The sequence below is a fragment of the Cervus canadensis genome, chromosome 2 (assembly GCF_019320065.1).
Source record: "Cervus canadensis isolate Bull #8, Minnesota chromosome 2, ASM1932006v1, whole genome shotgun sequence".
Taxonomy (NCBI): Eukaryota; Metazoa; Chordata; class Mammalia; order Artiodactyla; family Cervidae; genus Cervus; species Cervus canadensis.
In genome coordinates, this window is record NC_057387.1 from 2,784,854 (window position 1) to 2,807,254 (window position 22,401).

At 39.0% G+C, this 22,401-nt stretch overlaps 1 protein-coding gene and 1 non-coding gene across 2 annotated transcripts in view; both read left to right on the forward strand.

The window, feature by feature from the left end:
• Nucleotides 1–22,401, forward strand: part of TMCO1 (transmembrane and coiled-coil domains 1) — a 68,581-nt gene that overhangs the window by 31,035 nt on the left and 15,145 nt on the right. Inside the window, exon 6 of the mRNA XM_043450438.1 lies at nucleotides 17,922–18,066. Coding sequence (XP_043306373.1) covers nucleotides 17,922–18,066 — 145 coding nt within the window. The remainder of the gene's footprint in view (nucleotides 1–17,921; nucleotides 18,067–22,401) is intronic.
• Nucleotides 10,931–11,002, forward strand: TRNAY-GUA. The gene has a single exon. It is a non-coding gene; the product is annotated as a tRNA-Tyr (tRNA).

Consider the following 22,401-nt stretch of genomic DNA (forward strand, 5'->3'; position numbering starts at 1 on the left):
TCCCTACCCTCCCCCAGTCCCAGCCCTCTAAGTCATCATGGAGCTCCACCTGGGCTTCCGGTGTTATACAGCAGCTTCTTACTGGCTATCCACTTTACACGTGATAGTGCATGTATGTCCATGTTACTTGCCTCCATTCGTCCCACTCTCTCCCTCCCGCACTGTGTCCACAGTGTCAACAAGTCCACAAGTCCATTCTCTATGTCTCTGTCTCCATTCCATCAATACCATTGTTCTAGATTCCATCCATATCTGTTAATGTGTGATATTAGTTTTTCTCTTTCTGACTTCTATCACTCTGTGTAACAGACTCTAGGTTCATCCACCTCACTAGAACTGACTCAAGTTCATTCTTTTTTATGGCTGAGTAATATTCCATTGTATTTATATATGTACCAGATCTTCCTTATACATTCATATATCAGTAGACATCTAGGTTGTTTCTATGTCCTGGCAATAGTATTGTAAATAGTGCTGCAGTAAACATTAGGGTATATGTGTCCTTTAGGATTGTGGTTTTCTCAGGGTATATATATATGCCCAGTAGTGGGATTGCAGGGTCATATGGTAGTTCTGTTTTTAGTTTTTTAAGGAACCTTGTACTGTTCTCCATAATGACTGTATCAGTTTACATTCCCACCAACAGTGCAGGAGGGTCCCTTTTCTCCATGTCCTCTTCAACATTTATTGTTTGTCAATTTTTTTATGATGGCCATTCTGACTGGTGTGAGGTGATACCACACTGTAATTTTGGTTTGTGTTTCTCAAAATAGTTACTGATATTGAGCATCCTTTGATGTATTTATTGCCATGTGTATGTCTTTTTTGGAGAAATTTCTGTTTAGGTCTTCTGCCCACTTTTTGATGGGCTATTTGTTTTCTTGCTATTGAGCTGTATGAGCTGCTTATATATTCTGGAGATTAATCTTTGTCAGTTGTTTCATTTGCAGTTATTTTTGAGGGTTGTCTTTTAATCTTGTTTATTGTTTCCCTTACTGTGCAGAAGCTTTTAAGTTTCATTAGGTCCCACTTGTTTTTGTTTTTATTTCCATTATGCTAGGAGATGGGTCAAAGGGGATCTTCCTGTGATTTATGTCAAAGAGTGTACTGCCTACATTTTCCTCTAAGAGTTTTATAGTTTCTGGACTTACATTTAAGTTTTTAATCCATTGTGACTTTATTTATGTGAATGGTGTTAGGAAATGTTCTCGTTTCATTCTTTTAGATGTAGCTGTCCATTTTTCCCTTATTGAAGAGGCTGTCTTTTATCCATTATATTTTCTTGCCTCTTTTGTCAAAGATAAGGTGCCCAGAGGTGCGTGGGTTTATCTCTGGGCTTTCTGTCTTGTTCCATTGGTCTGTATATCTGTTTTTGTGCCAGTACCATACTGTCTAGATGACTGTCGCTTTGTAGTAAAGTCTCAAGTCAGGAAGGTTGATTCCTCCAGCTCCATTTTTCATTCTCAAAATTTCTTTGACTATTCAGGATCTTTTGTGTTTCCATACATCAGCAGTGGCCTCAGACTGGAAAAGCTCAGTTTTCATTCCAATCCCAAAGAAGAGCAGTGGCCAAGAATGTCCAAATACTGCACATTTGCACTCATTTCACCTGCTAGCAAGGTAATGCTCAGAATGCTTGAAGGATTTTGAAGGCTTCAGCAGCACGTAAACCGAGAACTTCCAAATGTACAAGCTGGATTTAGAAAAGCCAGAACCAGAGATCAAATTCCCAACATCCATTGGATCATAGAAAAAGCAAGAGAATTCCAGAAAAACATCTGCTTCATTGACTATGTTAAAGACTTACTTTGTGGATCATGACAAACTGTGGAAAATTCTTAAAGAGATAGTAATACCACACCACCTTACGTGCTTCTGAGAAACCTATGTGTAGGACAAGAAGCAGCAGTTAGAACTGAACATGGAGCAACGGACTGGTTCCAAATTGGGAAAGGAGTATGTCAAGGCTGTATATTGTCACCCTATTTATTTAACTTATATGTAGAGTATATCATGTTAAATGCCGGCTGGATGACTCACAAGCTGGAATCAGGATTGCTGGGAGAAATATCAACAACCTGAGATATACAGATGATACTACCCAAATGGCAAAAAGTAACTAAAGAGCCTCTTGATGAAGGTGAAAGAAAAGAGTGAAAAAGCAGGGTTAAAACTCAGCATTCATGAAACTAAGATCATGGCATCCAGTCCCATCACTTCATGGCAAATAGATGGGGGAAAATGGAAACAGTGAGAGACTTTATTTTCTTGGGCTCCAAAATCGCTGTGCCTGGTGACTGCAGTCATGAAATTAAAAAAATGTTTTAAAAGTTGTGCTTTTAAATTTAGAGAAATAAAATTTAATAAAACCACACAAAAAAAAGAAAATGTTTGCTCCTTGGAAGTAAAGCTATAGTAAACCTAGACAGCGTATTAGAAGGCAGAGACATCACTTTGCCAACAAAGGCCCATATAGTCAACGCTGTGGTTTTTCCAGTAGTCATGTATGGATGTGACAGTTGGACTGTACAGAAGGCTGAATGTGGAAGAATTGATGCTTTCGAACTGTTGTGCTGAAGAAGACTCTTGAGACTCCCTTGGACATCAAGGAGATCAAATCACTCAATGCTAAAGTAAATCAACCTTTTGAACATTCATTAGAAAGACTGATGCTGAAGCTGAAGCTCCAGTAGTTTGGCCACCTGATGTGAAGAGCTGACTCATTGGAAAAGACCCTGATGCTGTGGAAGACTGAAGGCAGGAGGAGAAGGGGACGACAGATAAGATGGTTGGACAGCATCACCGACTTAATGGACATGAGTTTGAGCAAATTCTGGGAGGTGGTGAAGGATAGGGAAGCCTGGTGTGCTGCAGTCCATGTGGTCACAAAGAGTTGGACGTGACTTAGCAACTGAGCAACAACAGCAAATTGTATAATTTTTTGTTCGACTTCTGTGAACTATACCGTAGGTAATTTGATGGAGATTGAATTGAATCTGTAGATTGCATCGAATCTGTAGATTGCTTTGGGCTGTATAGTTCATTGTCACAGTACTGATTCTTCCAGTCCAAGAACATGTATCCATCTGTTTGTGTTGTCTTTGACTTCTTTCATCAATGTCTTATAGTTTTCTGCTTACAGGTATTTTGTCTCTTTAGGTGGATTTATTCCTAGGTATTTTATTCTTTTTATTGCAGCGGTGAATGGAATTGTTTTCTTAATTTCTTTCTGATTTTTTTCATTGTTATTGTATAGGAATGCAAGGGATTTGTGTGAATTAATTTTGTATCTTGCAGTTTCAATGTATTCATTGATTTGCTCTGGTAATTTTCTGGTGGCATCTTTAGGGTTTTGTATGCTCCAAACAATGAGAGTTTTACTTCTTTTGCTATCTATAGTCCTTTTATTTCTTTTTCTTCTCTGATTGCCTTGGTTAGGACTTCCAAAACTATGTTGAAAAATAGTGATGAGAGAGGGCACCCTTGTCTTGTTCCTGATCTTAGAAGAAATGCTTTCAGATTTTCACCATTGGGAATAATGTTTGCTGTGCATTTGTCATATATGGCCTTAATATTATTTTTGAGATAGAGTCCTTCTAGACCTAATCTATAGAGTTGATTTTTTTTTTAATCATAAATGGTTGTTGAATTTTGTTGAACGCTTTCTCTGCATCTGTTGAGAGGATCATATGGTTTTTATCTTTCAGTTTGTTAATATGGTGTATCACTTTGATTGATTTGCATATTGAAGAATCTTTGCATACCTGGGGTAGACCCCACTTGATCCTGGTGTATGATCCCTTTAATCTGTTGTTGGATTCTGTTTGCTAGAATTTTGTTGAAGATTTTTGCATCTATGTTCATATTGGCCTGTTGTTTTCTTTCTTGATGGTATCTTTGTCTTGTTTTAGTATCAGGGTGATAGTGGCCTCATAGAATGAATTAGGGAGTTTTCCTTCCTCTGCAGTTTTCTGGAAGAGTTTGAGCAAGATAGGTGTTAGCTCTTCTCTTGGAGAAGGCAATGGCGACCCACTCCAGTACTCTTGCCTGGAAAATCCCATGGACGGAGGAGCCTGGTAGGCTACTGTCCATGGGGTCACTAAGAGTCGGACACAACAGCGACTTCACTTTCATTTTTCACTTTCATGCATTGGAGAAGGAAATGGCAACCCACTCCAGTGTTCTTGCCTGGAGAATCCCAGGGAAGGGGGAGCCTGGTGGGCTGCTGTCTCTGGGGTCGCACAGGATCAGACACGACTGAAGTGACTTAGCAGCAGCAGCTCTTCTCTAAATGTTTGGTACAATTCACCTGTGAAGCCATCTGGCTCTGGGCTTTTGTTTGTTGGAAGATTTTTGATCACAGTTTCAATTTCAGTGCTTATGATTGGTCTATTTATGATTCCTGATTCTTCTGAGTTCAGTTTTGGAAGGTTGTACTTTTCTAAGAACTTGTCCATTTCTTCCAGGTTGTCTGTTTTACTGGCATATAGTTGCTTATAGTAGCCTCTTATGATCCTTTGTATTTCTGCATTGTCTCTTGTAACATCTCCTTTTTCATTTCTAATTTGATTGATTTAAGTCTTTTCCCTTTTCTTCTTGATGAGTCTAGCTAGTGGCTTGTCCATTTTGTTTATTTTCTCAAAGTTTTTTTAGTTTTATTGATCTTCTCAGATGACCATTATATCTACTACTGTGGGCAGAAATCCCTTAGAAGTAATGGAGTAGCCATCATGGTCAACAAGAGTCTGAAATGAAGTACTTGGATGCAGTCTCAAAAATGACAGAATGATCTCTGTTTGTTTCCATGGCAAACCATTCAGTATCACGGTAATCCAAGTCTATGCCCCAACTAGTAATGCTGAGGAAGCTGAAGTCGAGTGGTTCTATGAAGACCTACAAGAACTTTTAGAGCTAACACCCAAAAAAGATGTCCTTTTCATTATAGGGAACTGGAATGCAAAAGTAGGTAGTCAGGAAACAACTGGAGTAACAGGCAAATTTGTCCTTGGAGTACAGAATGAAGCAGGGCAAAGGCTAATAGAGTTTTGCCAAGAGAATGCACTGGTCATAGCAAACACCCGCTTCCAACAACACAAGAGAAGACTCTACACATGGACATCACCAGATGGTCAACACCGAAATCAGACTGATTATGTTCTTTGCAGCCAAAGATGGAGAAGCTCTATACAGTCAGCAAAAACAAGACCTGGAGCTGACTGTGGCTCAGATCATGAACTCCTTATTGCCAAATTCAGACTTAAATTGAAGAAAGTAGGGAAAACCACTAGACCATTCAGGTATGACCTAAATCAAATCCATTATTACTATACAATGGAAGTGAGAAATAGATTTAAGGGTCTAGATCTTATAGACAGAGAGTCTGATGAACTATGGACGGAGGTTCGTGACATTGTACAGGACACAGGGATAAAGACCATCCCCATGGAAAAGAAATGCAAAAAAGCAAAATGGCTGTCTGAGGAGGTCTTACAAATAGCTGTGAAAAGACGAGAAGAGAAAAGCAAAGGAGAAAAGGAAAGATATTCCCATCTGAATGCAGAGTTCCAAAGAATAGCCAGGAGAGATGAGAAAGCCTTCCTCAACAATCAATGTAAAGAAATAGAGGAAAACAACAGAATGGGAAAGACTAGAGATCTCGTCAAGAAAATTAGAGATACCAAGGGAACATTTCATGCAAAAATGGGCTCGATAAAGGACAGAAATGGTATGGACCTAATAGAAGCAGAAGATATTAAGAAGAGGTGGCAAGAATACACAGAAGAACTGTACAAAAAAGATCTTCATGACCCAGATAATCACGACGGTGTGATCACTCACCTAGAGCCAGACATCCTGGAATGTGAAGTCAAATGGGCCTTAGGAAGCATCACTATGAACAAAGCTAGTGGAGGTGATGGAATTCCAGTTGAGCTATTTCAAATCCTAAAAGATGATGCTGTGAAGGTGCTGTGCTCAATATGCCAGCAAATTTGGAAAACTCAGCAGTGGCCACAGGACTGGAAAAGGTCAGTTTTCATTCCAATCCCAAAGAAAGGCAATGCCAAAGAATGCTGAAACTACTGCACAATTGCACTCATCTCACAGGCTAGTAAAGTAATGCTCAAAATTCTCCAAGGCAGGCTTCAGCAATACATGAACTGTGAACTTCCAGATGTTCAAGCTGGTTTTAGAAAAGGCAGAGGAACCGGAGATCAAATTGCCAACATCTGGATCATCGAAAAAGCAAGAAGAGTTCCAGAAAAACATCTCTTTCTGCTTTTGACTATGCCAAAGCCTCTGACTGTGTAGATCACTATAAACTGTGGAAAATTCTGAAAGGGATGGGAATACCAGACCACCTGACCTGCCTCTTGAGAAACCTATATGCAGGTCAGGAAGCCACAGTTAGAACTGGACATGGACCAACAGACTGGTTCCAAATAGGAAAAGGAGTACATCAAGGCTGTATATTGTAACCCTGCTTATTTAACTTCTGTGCAGAGTACATCATGAGAAACTGATGGGCTGGATGAAGCACAAGCTGGAATCAAGATTGCCGGGAGAAATATCAATAACCTCAGATATGCAGACGACACCACCCTTATGGCAGAGAGTGAAGAAGAACTAAAGAGCCTCTTGATGAAAGTGAAAGAGGAGAGGGAAAAAGTTGGCTTAAAGCTCAACATTCAGAAAACTAAGATCATGGCATCTGGTCCCATCACTTCATGGGAAATAGATGGGGAAACAGTGGAAGCAGCGTCAGACTTTATTTTGGGGGGCTCCAAAATCACTGCAGATGGTGATTGCAGCCGTGAAATTAAAAGACACTTACTCCTTGGAGGGAAAGTTATGACCAACCTAGATAGCATATTAAAAAGCAGAGACATCTTTGCAAACAAAGGTTAATCTGCTCAAGGCTATGGTTTTTCCAGTAGTCATGTATGGATGTGAGAGTTGGACTGTGAAGAAAGCTGAGCGCAGAAGAATTGATGCTTTTGAACTGTGGTGTTGGAGAAGACTCTTGAGAGTCCCTTGGACTGCAAGGAGATCCAACCAGTCCATCCTAAAGGAGATCAGTCCTGGGTGTTCATTGGAAGGACTGATGCTGAAGCTGAAACTCCAATACTTTGGCCACCTCATGAAAAGAGTTGACTCAATGGAAAAGACCCTGATGCTGGGAGGGATTGGGGGCAGGAGGAGAAGAGGACGACAGAGGATGAGATGGCTGGATGGCATCAACGACTTGATGGACATGGGTTTGGGTAGACTCCGGGAGTTGGTCATGGACAGGGAGGCCTGGGTGTTCTGCGATTCATGGGGTCACAAGGAGTCAACACGACTGAGCAACTGAAATGATCTTTGCTATTGTTTTCTTCATTTTTTTCTATTCTGCTCTGATATTTATGATTTCTTTCCTTCTACTATCTTTGGGGTTTTTTGTCCTTTTTCTAGTTACTTTAGGTGTAAGATCAGGTGTTGATTTGATGTTTTTCTCATTTCTTTAGGTAGGTTTGTATTTCTATAAACTTCCCTCTTAGAACTGCTTTTGCTGCATTCTCTAGGTTGGTAAAGAATCCGCCTGCAATGCAGGAGACCCTGGTTTGATTCCTGGGTCAGGAAGATCCACTGCAGAAGGGATAGGCCACGCACTCCAGTATGGTTGGGCTTCCCTTGCGGCTCAACTGGTAAAGAATCTGCCTGCAATGTGGGAGACCTGGGTTCGATCTCTGGGTTGGGGAAATCCTAGGAGAAGAGAAAGGCCACCGACTCCAGTGTTCTACCCTGGAGAATTCCGTGGACTGTATTGTCCATGGGGTCGCAAAGACTCACACACAATTGAGCAACTTTCACTAGGTTTTGGATTGTCATATTTTCATTGTCATTTGTTTCTAGATATTTTATAAATTTTCTTTTAGTGTCTTCAGTGACCTCTTGGTTATTGAGAAGTGTGTTGTTTAGCCTCCATGTGTTTTTGGGTTTTTTAGAGGTTTTTTCCTTGTAATTGATATCTAGTCTCATAGGTTGTGGTCAGAAAAGATGCTTGATAGGATTTCAGTTTTCTTAAATTTACCAAGGCTTGATTTGTGACCCAAGTTGTGATCTGTCCTGGAGAATGTTTTTTGTTCAGTTGAGAAAAAAGTGGATTTTGCTGTTTTGGGATGGACTGTCCTAAAGATACCAATTAGGGCCATCTGGTATAATGTGTGCTTTAAGGCTTGTATTATTAATTTTCTGTGTAGATGATCTGTCCTTTGGTGTAAGTGGGGTGTTAAAGTCCCCAACTATTATTGTCTTACTCTCGATTTCCCCTTTTATGGTTCTTAGCATTTGCCTTTTGTATTGAGGTGCTCCTATATTGCATGCATAAATATTTATAGTTGTTGTATTTTCTCAGATTGATCCCTGCAAGGTGGATTCTTAAGCAGTGGACCATCAGGGAAGTCCCTCCAGTGTATTTTTCTCCCAATGTCATATTTTTCCTCTAAGATGGAATCTCTTAGTGCAATTTTTCTCTAATTATTGAATAGGTTCTTACTGGAAAAATTCCAATTGTATATAATTGTATAAAATATAAAGTAAAAATCACTCTGCCTTCCTGAAATAGAGTACATGTCCTTTCAAGGCTTGCACTTATTCTGTATATATACAAACATTTAGATATTTGTATGTATTAATTTTTATACCCAAAATGACTGTTTTGTAGTCTGCTACAGTTACCTGCGGTGATTTTTAATTTTTATTTATTTTTTAACTTGTTTATTTTATTTGGCTATGTCAAGTGTCAGCTGTGGTACACTGGATCTTCACTGCATCATGCGGAACTTTTCATTGTGGTGCAAGGACTGTTGCAGTGTGCGGGCTCCAGAGCATGTGGGCTCAGTAGCCGTGGGGCACGGGCTTAGTTGCTCTGTACCATGTGGGATCTTGGCTCTCAACCAAGGATCTGAACACGCATCCCCTGCCTTGCAATGCAGATTCTTAACCATTAGACCACCAGGGAAGTCCCCTTATGATAATCTTTAACATACAGTGCATGTGAACTTTGCATAATCATTTTTATTGTCTGTAAGTATTCCATTGAATGGATGTGCCTTTATGTAATAATCTTCTATAAATCTTCACACAGAATTTTCACAGGTAGTATATAGACCAGTATACATATACTTATTTTTTCCCCATGTATATCCTGCAAATATTGCTTGGGTAAAGTTTTGATAGAAATTGTTCTCTGGAATGTTGCTTTTTGCTTGGCTGTGCTTTGTGGTGTTGGGGAAATCTCAGTTTCCCAACCAGAGATTGAACCTGGACCCATGGCAGTGAAAGCATAGAGCCCTAACCACTGGGCCACCAGGAAATTCCCCTAGAAAAGTTTTTATTAATTTTTGTTTTTAGATTACTGTCCTCAGGGCTTATGGATGGTTCTTTCTGTGTATATTTGTCATCACCAGAAATTATGTGTCTGTTTAATATTTGTAAATCTAATAGTTGAAAAATAATATTTTTTTAAATTTGCATTTTTGGTGTGGTTTAGCATCTTTTCATTTATTTATTATGCTTTTGCTATTTCTAAATTTCTAATTCACGTTCTTCCCCTTATTTTTTTTTTACAAGAATTCTTTACATATTAAGACTGTTAAACTCTCCTTTTGGAGATACATGGGCAGTATTAATTTTTATGTCACTTTTCTGTTGTATAAATAGTACCTTTCTTATACCAGATTATATAGTTTTTCTTTTTTATATTTAAATTTTGTTTCATCTGTAATTTATTTTGGTGTTTAGTTTCCAACTTTACCAAGCTCTTAGCTGTTGTCAATAGTAGGTAGGGAGTAAATAATATGTTTTCCCTAATGATTTGAAATGACTAGTTTATGATATATCACCTAGCTTCTGAAGCTTATGCTTCAGATCTATGCACTAGATCTTTTTTTTTTCATTTATTTTTATTAGTTGGAGGCTAATTACTTTACAATATTGTAGTGGTGTTTGTCATTCACTGACATGAATCAGCCATGGATTTACATGCATTCCCCATCCCGATCCCCCCTCCCACCTCCCTCTCCACCTGATCCCTCTGGGTCTTCCCAGTGCACCAGGCCCGAGCACTTGTCTCATATATCCAGCCTGGGCTGGTGATCTGTTTCACCCTAGAAAATATACATGTTTTGATGCTGTTCTCTCAAAACATCCCACCCTCGCCTTCTCCCACAGAGTCCAAAAGTCTGTTCTGTACATCTGTATCTCTTTTTCTGTTTTGCATATAGGGTTATCGTTACCATCTTCCTAAATTCCATATATATGCATTAGTATACTGTAATGTTCTTTATCTTTCTGGCTTACTTCACTCTGTATAATGGGCTCCAGTTTCATCCATCTCATTAGAACTGATTCAAATGAATTCTCTTTAATGGCTGAGTAATATTCCATGGTGTATATGTACCACAGCTTCCTTATCCATTTGTCTGCTGATGGGCATCTAGGTTGCTTCCATGTCTTGGCTATTATGAATAGTGCTTATGCAGTAGCTCTTAACCAGGAATGTACATCAGAACCAAAAAATTTTGGTTCCAAAATTCTAAAACAAGAATTTTCTTATGCTAGTGAGACACAAATACTTCTAAAATATTCACACAATATAGAATAATGTAGAATAAAAAGTGAAAGTGAACCCAAATGAGTTGAAAACTTATGTCCACCCAGAAACTTCACACAGCTTTATTGATAATTGTCATAACTTGGAAGTAATCAATTGATAAATGGATAAACTGTGGGAATATCCATACAGTGGAATATTATTCATTGCTAAAAAGAAATAGGCTGTTGGCCTTGTGAAGACATGAAGGAACCTTAAATGCATACTACTAAGTGAAAGAAATCAATCTGAAAAGGCTACATACTATATGATTGCAACTATATGACATTATGGGCTTCCCTGGTGGCTCAGAGGTTAAAGCGTCTGCCTGTAATGCAGGAGACCCGGGTTCAATCCCTGGGTTGGGAAGATCCCCTGGAGAAGGAAATGGCAACCCACTCCAGTATTCTTGCCTGGAAAATCCCATGGACGGAGGAGCCTGGTAGGCTACAGTCCACAGGGTCGCAAAGAGTCGGACTCGACTGAGCGACTTCACTCTCACTATACAACATTATAGAAAAGATATAACTACGGCTGCTGCTGCTGCTGCTAAGTTGCTTCAGTCGTGTCCAACTCTGTGCGACCCCATAGACGGCAGCCCACCGGGCTCCCCCATCCCTGGGAATTCTCCAGGCAAGAACACTGGTGTTTGTTGCCATTTCCTTCTCCAGTGCATGAAAGTGAAAGGTGAAAGTGAAGTCACTCAGTCGTGTCCGACTGTTAGCGACTCCATGGACCGCAGCCCACCAGGCTCCGCCATCCATGGGATTCTCCAGGCAAGAGTACTGGAGTGGCTTGCCATTGCCTTCTGCTCAAAACTATGGAGAAAGTAGTAAAAAGATCAGTGGTTGCCAGGAATCAGGTATGAGGGAGGGATGAATAAGCAGAGCACAGAGGATTTTCTTTTAAGTGTAAAACTATTCTGTGTGATACTTAATGGTGATACATTTTGCTGTACATTTATTAAAACCCAAGAATGGTTCTTGCCTGGTCATTCAGTGACTAAGACTCCACGCTCCCAATGCAGGGGGCCCCGGTTCAATCACTGGTCAGGGAACTAGATCCTGCATGCCGCCACTAAAGATTCTGCATGCCACAGAAGACCCAGAACAGCCAAATAAGTAAATAAGTACTAAAAAAAGAAAGAAAGAAGAGTGAACCCTAATGTAAACTATGGAGTTTGGGTAATAATGAGGTACCATTGTAACCTACCAGTTGGCAGTTATGAATAATGCTTCCAGAAACATCTGTGTGCGGGTTTTTTTTGTGAACATATTTTCTGTTCCTTTGGATAGATAACAAAGAGCATGATTACTGGAATGTATTCATGTTTTTTCTTTCTCCTGATATTTATGTCCTGTACATTTAAAAATAAATAAATAAATATATATATATATATATATATATATATATATATTTCTTGTGTCTAGGATTGTGAGCACCTAGAAGTTAAAGGCTGTAACTGTTTTTATAAGCCCTCATGTGAAATTAAAAGTCTAATGCATATTTTGGGACTTCCCCAGTATAAGACTGTTTTTCAGTGCAGGGGATGTGAGTTCGACCCCTGGTTGGGAAACTGAGAGCCCGCCTGCCTTACAGCCAAAAAAACCCAAAACATAAACAATATTGTAACAAATTCAGTAAAAACTTTAAAAATGATCCACATCAAAAAAAGTCTTTTTTTTTTTTTTGCTCCACCCCCCCAAAAAAAAGTCTTAAAAAAAGGGCTAGTACATATTTTGATTGTACTGAACAGTCACTGTTCTTTAGCATAATTTCTCTTAGTTTCACCTTGATCATCTGTTTATTGTAGAATGGAATACATTGTCTATAATAACCCATTTTCATCTTAAAATGTGTTGATAAGAAAAGAGCCTCAGCTTAGACTATATGGGAAGTACTTGAGCTCCTAGATTGCCAGAGAAGCAATAGGAGGTACTATATTTAATTATTATCAATTATTTATTTCTCTTTAATTTCTCTTCTGGAATATTTCCATACAGCCAAACCATTATAATCTTAGAAGCGATCTTTAGTCATTTAACACGTTACTTCTGTGTCAGTACAGAAATCCCTCCAATAATATCTCTGGCAGATAATTTTCCATCCTCTTTTTATTTTCAACAGTGAGGAGCTTGATGGTTTCTGACATATAGTTTATCAGTAGTATGTGGGGTTTGAAAGTGGTTCCTTTTATAGGGCCAAAATAACCTTCTTTTTCTGTTCATAAGTAGTGGTCCTTCCCTTTGGAATTGCAGAAAGTACACTTGGAGAAATAATCAACCTATTATAAGCCATGTCTCTCTTTGTACTTTTTTCTTTCTCTCCCCAGCTCTTTTCATTATTAGGCTAGACACCAATTCACTTAGGTATTCCTGTAGCAAGCTTCCAATCTCCTGAAAAACTTGAGGGTTTTTTTTTTAATTCATTTTTGTGGCTGGTCTAAAGACTCATTCATACCAAATTTTCAGTTTCACGTAAATGAATAATTTGCTTATAGAACATAAAAGATTTTCTCTTCTTTCTTTAAATTTTTTTTTTTTTTACTTTCATTTATTTATTTGGCTGTGCCACTCGGCAGCATCTTAGTTCCCCGGCCAGGAACCCATGCCCCCTGCAGTGGAAGTGTGGAATCCTAACCACTGGACTGCCAGGGAAGTCCCTTCTCTCTTTTTTAAAAGCCTTTTTCCAGCTTTATTGAACTATATAGTTGACATATAATATAGAATATTGTGTGTGTTTAAGATGTATAGAGTGATAGTTTGGTACATATATTGGTGCATATTTTGCAAAATGATTACCACAGTAAGTTTAGTTAACAAACCCTTCACATAAATATCAGTTTGTTGTTGTGGTGGTAAGACTAATTAAGATTTACTCTTAGCAACTTTCAAGTATATAATACAGTAGTATTAAATATAATTACTGTTCTGTACATTAGATGCCGAGAACTTATTCATTTTAAAACTGGAAGTTTGTACCCTTTGACCAACGTCTCCCTGTTTCTCTCACCTCCCATCCTCTGGCAACCACCAATCTAGTTCTCTAAGAGTTAAGCTTTTTTCAGATTCCACATATAAGTGATCTCAGACAGTGTTTGTCTCTCTCTGTCAGACTTGTAAACAGTATACATATACATGTATAGATGTGTGTGTGTGTATATATGTATATGTATTATTCACATTTCCTTTATCCATCCGTCTGCTGGTGGCACTTAGGTAGTTTGCATATCTTAGTTGTTATGCATACTCCTGCACTGACATGGGAGTACAGATGTCTCTGAGATAGTAGTTTATTTCAATTCCTTTGGCTAAATAGCTAGAAATGGGATTTCTGAATCATATGGTAGTTCTGTTTTTAATTTTTTGAGGAACATTCATGTTGTTTTTCATAGTGGCTGTACCAATTTACATTCCCACAAATAGTGCCCAGCATTTGTTATCTCTTGTCCTTTTGGTAATAGTCATTCTAACAAGTGAGAGATGAAATCGCATGGCTTTAAGTTGCATTTCCTTGATGGTTAGTAGTAGTGACCATCTTTTCATGTACTTCTTAGCCATTTGTATGTCTTTTTCAGAAAAATGCTTATTCAGATCCTCTGCCCTCTTTTTAATTGGATTATTTGGGAGAGTTTTGCTATTGTACAAATCCTTATATATTTTGGATATTAACTCCTTAACAGATATATGGTTTACAAATATTTTCTCTTATTCCATAGTTTCCATTTTCATTTTGTTGTTTCACTTGCTGAGCAGAAGCTTTTTTGTTTGATGTGGTCATTTGTTGAGTTTTGTTGCTTGTGCTTTTGGTGTCATATCCAAAAGATCTTTGCCAAGAGCTATGTCAAGGAGCTTTTTCCCAATGTTTCCTTCTAGCAGTTTCATGGTTTCAGATCTCATGTTTAAGTTCTTAATCCATTTTGAGTTAACTTTTGTGGATGGTTTTTGATAGGGGTCTGGTGTCATTCTTTTGTGTGTGAACCTCCAGTTTACCCAGCATCATTTACTGAAGAGACTATTCTTCTCCCCTTGAGAATTCTTTGCTCCCTTGTCAAATGCTAGTGGACAGGGTTTATTTCTGGGCTCTTCATTCTGTTCCACTGGTCCACATGTCTGTCTTTATGCCAGTGTCATATTTGTTTGATGACTGCACATTTGAGATTGGGAAGTTTGATGCCTCCAGCTTTCTCCAAGACTGCTTTGCCTATTCAAGATCTTTTGTGATTCCATATGAGTTTTAGTATTGATTTTTCTATTTTCTATTTTTGTGAAAAGTAGAATTTTGATGAGACTATATTGGATCTAGGGATGACTTTGGATAGTATGGACATGTTTTTTCTTTTTAATATTATTTATTTATTTATTCTGCTGGTTGGATCTTTGTTGGGGTCCTTAGGCTCAATAGTTGTAGCACACAGGCTTAGTTCCCCTGTAACACGTGGGCCCTAAGTTCCCCAGCCAGGGGTCAAACCCACAGCCCTCACATTGCAAGGCAAATTCTTAACCACTGGACTAACAGGGAAGTTCCAGAATGGACATTTTAACAATATTAATTTTTCCAATCTATGAACGTGGATATCTTTCCATATATTTGTGTCATCTTCAGTTTATCAGTGTCTTATAGTTTTTAGCATAAATATCTTTCACTTCCTTGATTAACTTTGATTAAATAAATTAATTGCATTAATGATGCTATTGTAGATGGGATTTTTTTTTTTTTTTTTTTTATATAGGGCTTCCCTGATAGCTCAGTTGGTAAAGAATCCACCTGCAATGCAGGAGACCCCAGTTTGATTCTTGGATCGGGAAGATCCTCTGCAGAAGGGATAGACTATCCACTCTAGTATCCTTAGGCTTCCCTTGTGGCTCAGCTGGTAGAGAATCCGCCTGCAATGCAGAAGACCTGGGTTTGACCCCTGGGTTCGGAAGATCCCTTGCAGAAGGGAATGGCTACCCACTCCAGCATTCTGGCATGGAGAATTCCATGGTCTGTATGGTCCATGGGGTCGCAAAGAGTTGGACACGACTGAGCAATTTTCACTTAATAGGTCATAGATGTGCAACTGATTTTTGTAGGTTGATTTCTGTCTTGAAACTTTACTGAATTCATTTGTTAGTTGTAAAAGGTTTTCGTTTTGGTTACAATTTCAAATTAAAAATAACAAGAAATAAAATGACTATAGAAGGTGAATTTGGGGGTGCATATGTTAGCAATAAGAAGGATAAACATTTTTGTCTATATTTATTTCAGCCCTGCCTCTCACAGTGAACTATAGAAAAATAGTAGAGTGTCATATGTAGAACCAGCATACTGTAAACAGCGTATATATAACCAGGAAATATTGCAACAACTATATATCATACTTCTTATGAGTAAATGGGAATATCTCCTCCTAGAAAAGTTATTTCTTTTGTTTTGCTTTTATGAGGTTAGTAGACAAGAATGATTACTTCTTATGGATCTTTCAATATTTTTTGTCATATCCAAGTAACAGCACTTCATGATTGAGCCCTTTCCCTGTGTAAATATATACTAGGAAGGCAGTTCAAAGTAGTAAGTGGATAATCATATGTATTTATAGAATATGTCTATTTCATTCTGTTCTATTTTCTTTGGAGTTCAGCTATGTAAGAAGCTCACAATAGTTTATATGGATGGATATTTAGGAATTTTTTTTCTCCAAAGGAAAAGATAGTAATGCTACCTCCCTTTTCCCTCTCCCTCTATAGAAACATTCTAAATACCAAGCATTTTTTTTAAAGGGAATGTTCTTGGACTTCCCTGGTGGTACAGTGTATAAAAATCTGCCTGTCAGTGCAGGGGACACAGGTTGGATCCCTGGTCTGGGAAGATTGCACATACCACAGAGCAGCTAAACCCATGTACCACAACTACTGAACCTGCACTCTAGAGCCCATGCTTCACGACTGTTGAGCCTGCGCTTTAGAAGCTGGGAGCCGCAGCTGCTGAGCCAGGCTCTGCAGTTACTGAAGTCTGCGTCTGGCTCTGTGCTCCGCGGCAAGAGCAGTCCCCGCATCGAGAAGCCACGTGTCACACCAGAGACTGGCCTCTGCTCACCACAGCTGGAGAAGGTTCACATGCCGCAGTGAGGACCTAGCCCAGCCACAGATGGATAAACTAAATGCTTGCCTTTTAAAAGCAAATGTTCTAGACATTCTAACTGGAAGAAAAGACTTTCCGATAATTTAACTGATGTGGTCGTATATTTTTCTAATATTGTGAAGTGTCACTATCCTTAATCACATTAATTTTGTAATTCTCATTGTCTGATTATACAACTTATTCAAAAGTATAAAAGAAGCTCATGTCCCCAGCACCTCAAAATAAACACTGATATATACTTCTTCTAGCTTTTTTATAAGCTTTTTCTCTTTTCAAAACATTTTTCTTTTCTGTTTTAGAAAAAATTAAAGGAATTAATTTCAAATGTTACAAGTATTTTAAAAATTATCTCAGAATATTATGTATACTATTTTTCATTCACCACTGTGTATATTCCATGAATTTCAGTTTAAGGTGTATACTGGGGATCTTTGACTCTTGAAAAGAGGATTCTTAAAATCTTATTGATGTCATGGTTTCGAACAGTGCTTCTCAAAAGTATGGTTTGGGGAATGCTGGCAGTCTCAGACTTTTAGGAGGTCCTTGAGGTAAAAATTATTGTAATAATTCTAAGATTTATTTTTGCCTTCTTCATTTTCATTCTCTCATGAATGTGTGGTGGAATTTTCCAAAGGCTTCATTATACATTACCATTATACATTATACCATTATACAGAGGGTGTATAATGTTGTAACAGCCCAAGTAATGAAGCAGCTATGAGACTGAGGGGGAGGAAGGAAGAAGCCTTTCTTCTCGGTGAACTCTTTCTCTGTATGAAAATAATGCTATTTTCCATAAAAATACTTGTGTTAACACATATTGAATATTGCTGTCTTTTAAGTGATTTGACAAATATTTAAAATTTTCTCAGTTTTAATTTATTAAATAGTAATATTGGTAATAGATGAAACCTTTTTGGAGTCCTCAATACTTTTTCAGCATGTTAAATATCCTGATATCAAAAAGACGAAGAATCTCTAGTTTAGAAAAAGATGAATGGGAAAAAAAAATCCTTATACTACAAGTATATTTTTAGAATATCACCATTTCTTCATTTTTAAGAGATCAAGAGACTTAAAGTTCTGTTTCTGTCCCAGATTCTTCTCTGGAACTAAGTTCGTCAAGTCTTCTGAAAATAACAGTTCTCTGTTCTTTCCTTTTTAGATTTGATGGTAGAGTGGTGGCGAAGCTCCCTTTCACCCCCCTTTCCTACATCCAAGGACTGTCTCACCGGAATCTGCTTGGGGATGACACCACAGACTGCTCCTTCATCTTCCTGTATATTCTCTGTACCATGTCGATTCGACAGGTGAGTGCCCACATCATCTACTTAATGTGTACATCCTTTCTTGCTCTCACACCCTAAATTAACGTCTGTTTCTCTAATACCTGAAGTGTCTACCTGTTGCTACTGAGATCTTTCAGTTGCTTGTTTCAGAATTCCAGAGTATCATCTGAAACTGTTTTAAATGTATATAGGTTTAGATTACTGATCCTTAGGGATGGAAAGTAGTCATAAAGTCACACATGGTTTTCAACTCATTTTGAAGAAAGCTCTCAAGTTTCTTCTTTATTGCGGCTATCTAGAGGTAGAAAAGCAGAGTGGATTTTGCCTTCCCACTATCATTTCTTCTTTATTATTCACCGTTGCCTTTTGGCACTTCAGGAACACAAGTAAACGTAATAATTTGGTGACTTTAAGTTAGTCACAATTGAGGTAAAGTCTGAATTGTAGAATTTACATTCAGGCAACATGATGGCCAAATATTCATAGTGAAAAAGAGTGAGAAGTAAGTCAGGTAGGATTATGAAAACCTGGAAGAGAGACTTAGAGTTCAGTTAGTGGCAGACGATTCAGGCAGCAAGGCTGAAGTAATAAAGTGGCTTTTGAGTGGGACTTTAAAAAATAAGAGAGGTTAAAGTCTCTTGCTCTAGAACTCTTCATATTTCAGGGCATTATTCAGCGTTTGAACATACTGTCATTCAGCAGGCATTATAGTGGGGAAGTTGGCACATGCAATAAATATGAACATGATTATTTCAGTGTTTGTTACATAAATGATTCAGAGTTGTTTTTCTTCTTCCTCTGAATATTGTCTGTGGCAGCAGGTTTTTTGATTGGTCTGACATGTCTGAATCAATAGGAAATGGAATTATAATTAGAAATTCACAAAGATCTTCATGATCTTAGCGCTTAATGCTCTCCCTACCTCATCTCTCACCTCATCCAGCACTGCAACCATTCTGACTTATCTGGCAGTTTTCATTTTCCACTCAACCAGACTTGCTTTTTGTGAATATTCTTTCTTCTATCTGGATGCTTCCCACCTTCTTATTTTGCATGTTAAATGCAACCTAGTTTTCAGGCTTCCTGGAATCATTTTCTGATACTTACTGCTTCTGAAGGATAGATGTGAAGGGGACATGACCACATGCAGAAATAACAAAATGATTAGAGTAGTCTAGTAAAAAATCACTTTGTTCTAAATTATCACAGTGCTGAATGATTGAAGAGGGGACAGAGTTGAGAAATATATAGAGGTAAGCTAGCAGAACTTAATGATTAATTTAATGTGAGAAAGGAGAAACTAAGGTGACTTCAACATTATGGTCTTGGTGACCGAATGGAGGATGCGAAAAGAGGAAAGAGAAGTAGGTTGGTTGGAAGACATGCTGTTTGAGTTGTCTGTGGGGCAGTTAAGTGGGTGTGTCCAACAGGAAGTTGTATTCTTGTCATGTTGTTCAGTCACTCTGTCGTGTCTGACTCTTTGCGACCCCATGGACTGCAGCACAGCAGGCTCCTCTGTCCTTCACTATCTCCCAGAGTTTGCTCAAACTCACGTCCATTGAGTTGGTGATGCCATCCAAACCCTCATCCTATGTCGCTCCCTTCTCCTCCTGCCCACAGTCTTTCCCAGCATCTTGTGTAACTGAGGTGTGTACTGCATCTTTTGAAATGCTTTAGCATTTTGGCATATCCAAGGTAAAACCCAAGACTGTGACAACATGATTCTCTTTGTTGGTTTAATAGAGGTCATCAATAACTAGACTATTGCTATTAAATTTAACAATGAGATATTAAAATTATAACTAGGGACAAAATATTAATGTGAAGTCAAGTGGGCCTTAGGAAACATCACTGCAAACAAAGCTAGTGGAGGTGATGGAATTCCAGTTGAGCTATTTCAAATCCTGAAAGATGATGCTGTGAAAGTGCTGCACTCAATATGTCAGCAAATTTGGAAAACTCAGCAGTGGCCACAGGACTGGAAAAGGTCAGTTTTCATTCTAATCCCAAAGAAAGGCAATGCCAAAGAATGCTCAAACTATCGCACAATTGCACTCATCTCACACGCTAGTAAAGTAATGCTCAAAATTCTCCAAGCCAGGCTTCAGCAATACATGAACCATGAACTTCCAGATGATTTTAGGAAAGGCAGAGGAACCAGAGGTCAAATTGCCAACACCTGCTGGATCATCGAAAAAGCAAGAGAGTTCCAGAAAAACATCTATTTCTGCTTTATTGACTATGCCAAAGACTTTGACTATGTGAATCACAATAAACTGTAGAAAATTCTTAAAGAGATGGGAATACTAGACCACCTGACCTGCCTCTTGAGAAACCTGTATGCGGGTCAGGAAGCAACAGAACTGGACATGGAACAATAGACTGGTTCCAGATGGGAAAAGGAGTACGTCAAGGCTGTATGTTGTCACCCTGCTTATTTAACTTATATGCAGAGTATCAATAACCTCAGATATGCAGATGACACCACCTTTATGGCAGAAAGTGAAGAGGAACTAAAGAGCCTCTTGATGAAAGTGAAAGAGGAGAGTGAAAAAGTTGGCTTAAAATTCAACATTCAGAAAACTAAGCTCATGGCATCTGGTCCCATCACCTCATGGGAAATAGATAGGGAAACAGTGGAAACATTGGCTGACTTTATTTTTCTGGGCTCCAAAATCACTGCAGATGGTGATTGCAGCCATGAAATTAAAAGACGCTTACTCCTTGGAAGGAAAGTTGTGACCAACCTAGACAGCATATTAAAAAGTAGAGACATTACTTTGTCAACAAAGGTCTGTCTAGTCAAGGCTATGGGTTTTTCCAATGGTCATGTATGGATGTGAGAGTTGGACTATAAAGAAAGCTGAGCACTGAAGAATTGATGCTTTTGAACTCTGGTGTTGGAGAAGACTCTTGAGAGTCCCTTGGACTGCAAGGAGATCCAACCAGCCCATCCTAAAGGAGATCAGTCCTGGGTGTTCATTGGATGGACTGATGCTGAAGCTGAAACTCCAATACTTTGGCCACCTCATGCGAAGAGCTGACTCATTTGAAAAGACCCTGATGCTGGGAGAGATTGAGGAAAGGAGGAGAAGGGGACGACAGAGAATAAGATGGTTGGATGGCATCTCCGACTCAATGGACATGGGTTTGGGTGGACTCTGTGAGTTGGTGATGGACAGGGAGGCCTGGCGTGCTGCGGTTCATGGGGTTGCAAAGAGTCGGACACGACTGAGCGACTGAACTGAACTGAACTGAAAATATTAATAAAATACGATGATGTATACATTCTCCTTTAAGCAACAAGAAACAATTCTGTTTTAATTACATGCGTTGCAATTCTATTTGAATTACAAAGATGTTACTACTATGTTTGTGATTGCTCACAATAGTTTTTTGGTGGTTTTTTGTTGTTGTTTTAAATGATTTTATTTATTTATTTTTGGCTGTGCTGGGTTTTTGTTGCCGTGCGGGCTTTTCTCTAGTTGCAGTGAGCAGGGGCTACTCTTCATTGCATTGTGAAGGCTTCTTACTGCAGTGGCCTCTTCTTGCGGAGCACAGGCTGAGAGCATGCAGACTTCAGTAGTTGCGGCACATGGCTTCAGTGGTTGCAGTTCCTGGGCTCTAGAGCACAGGCCCAATAGTTGTGGCACTCGGGCTGAGTTTTGCCCTGCCACCTATGGGGTCTTCCCAGACCAGGGATCTAACCTGTGTCTCCTGCATTGGCAGGCGAATTCTTTGCCACTAAGCCACCAAGGCAGGCCAGGTTTTTTTTTCTTTTTCTTTTTTTTTTTTTGGCCGTCTCTCAAGGTTTCTGGGATCTCAGTTCCCTGGCCAGGGATTAAACTCAGGCCACATCAGTGAAACACAGAATCCTAACCACTAGGCCACCAGAAAACTCACAGTTTATTGTTGAGTTCGATCCCTGGGCTGGGAAGATCCCTAGGAGAAGGAAACGGCTACCCATCCCAGTATTCTGGCCTGGAGAATCGCATGGACTATATAGTCCATGGGGTCACTAACAGAGTCGAACAGGACTGAGCGACTTTCAATTCACTTAGGTTTGTCATAGCTTTTCCTCCAAGGAGGAAATATCAGGCTGCAGTCATCAGCTGCAGTGATTTTGGAGCCCAAGAGAATAAAGTCTGTCACTGTTTCCATTGTTTCCCCATCTATTTGCCGTGAAGTGATGGGACTGGATGCCATGATCTTAGTTTTTTGAATGTTGAGTTTTAAGCCAGCTTTTTCACTCTCCTCTTTCACCCTCATCAACAGGCTCTTTCGTTCCTCTTTGCTTTCTGTTATTAGGGTGGTGTCATCTGCATATCTAAGGGTATTGATATTTCTCCTGGCAGT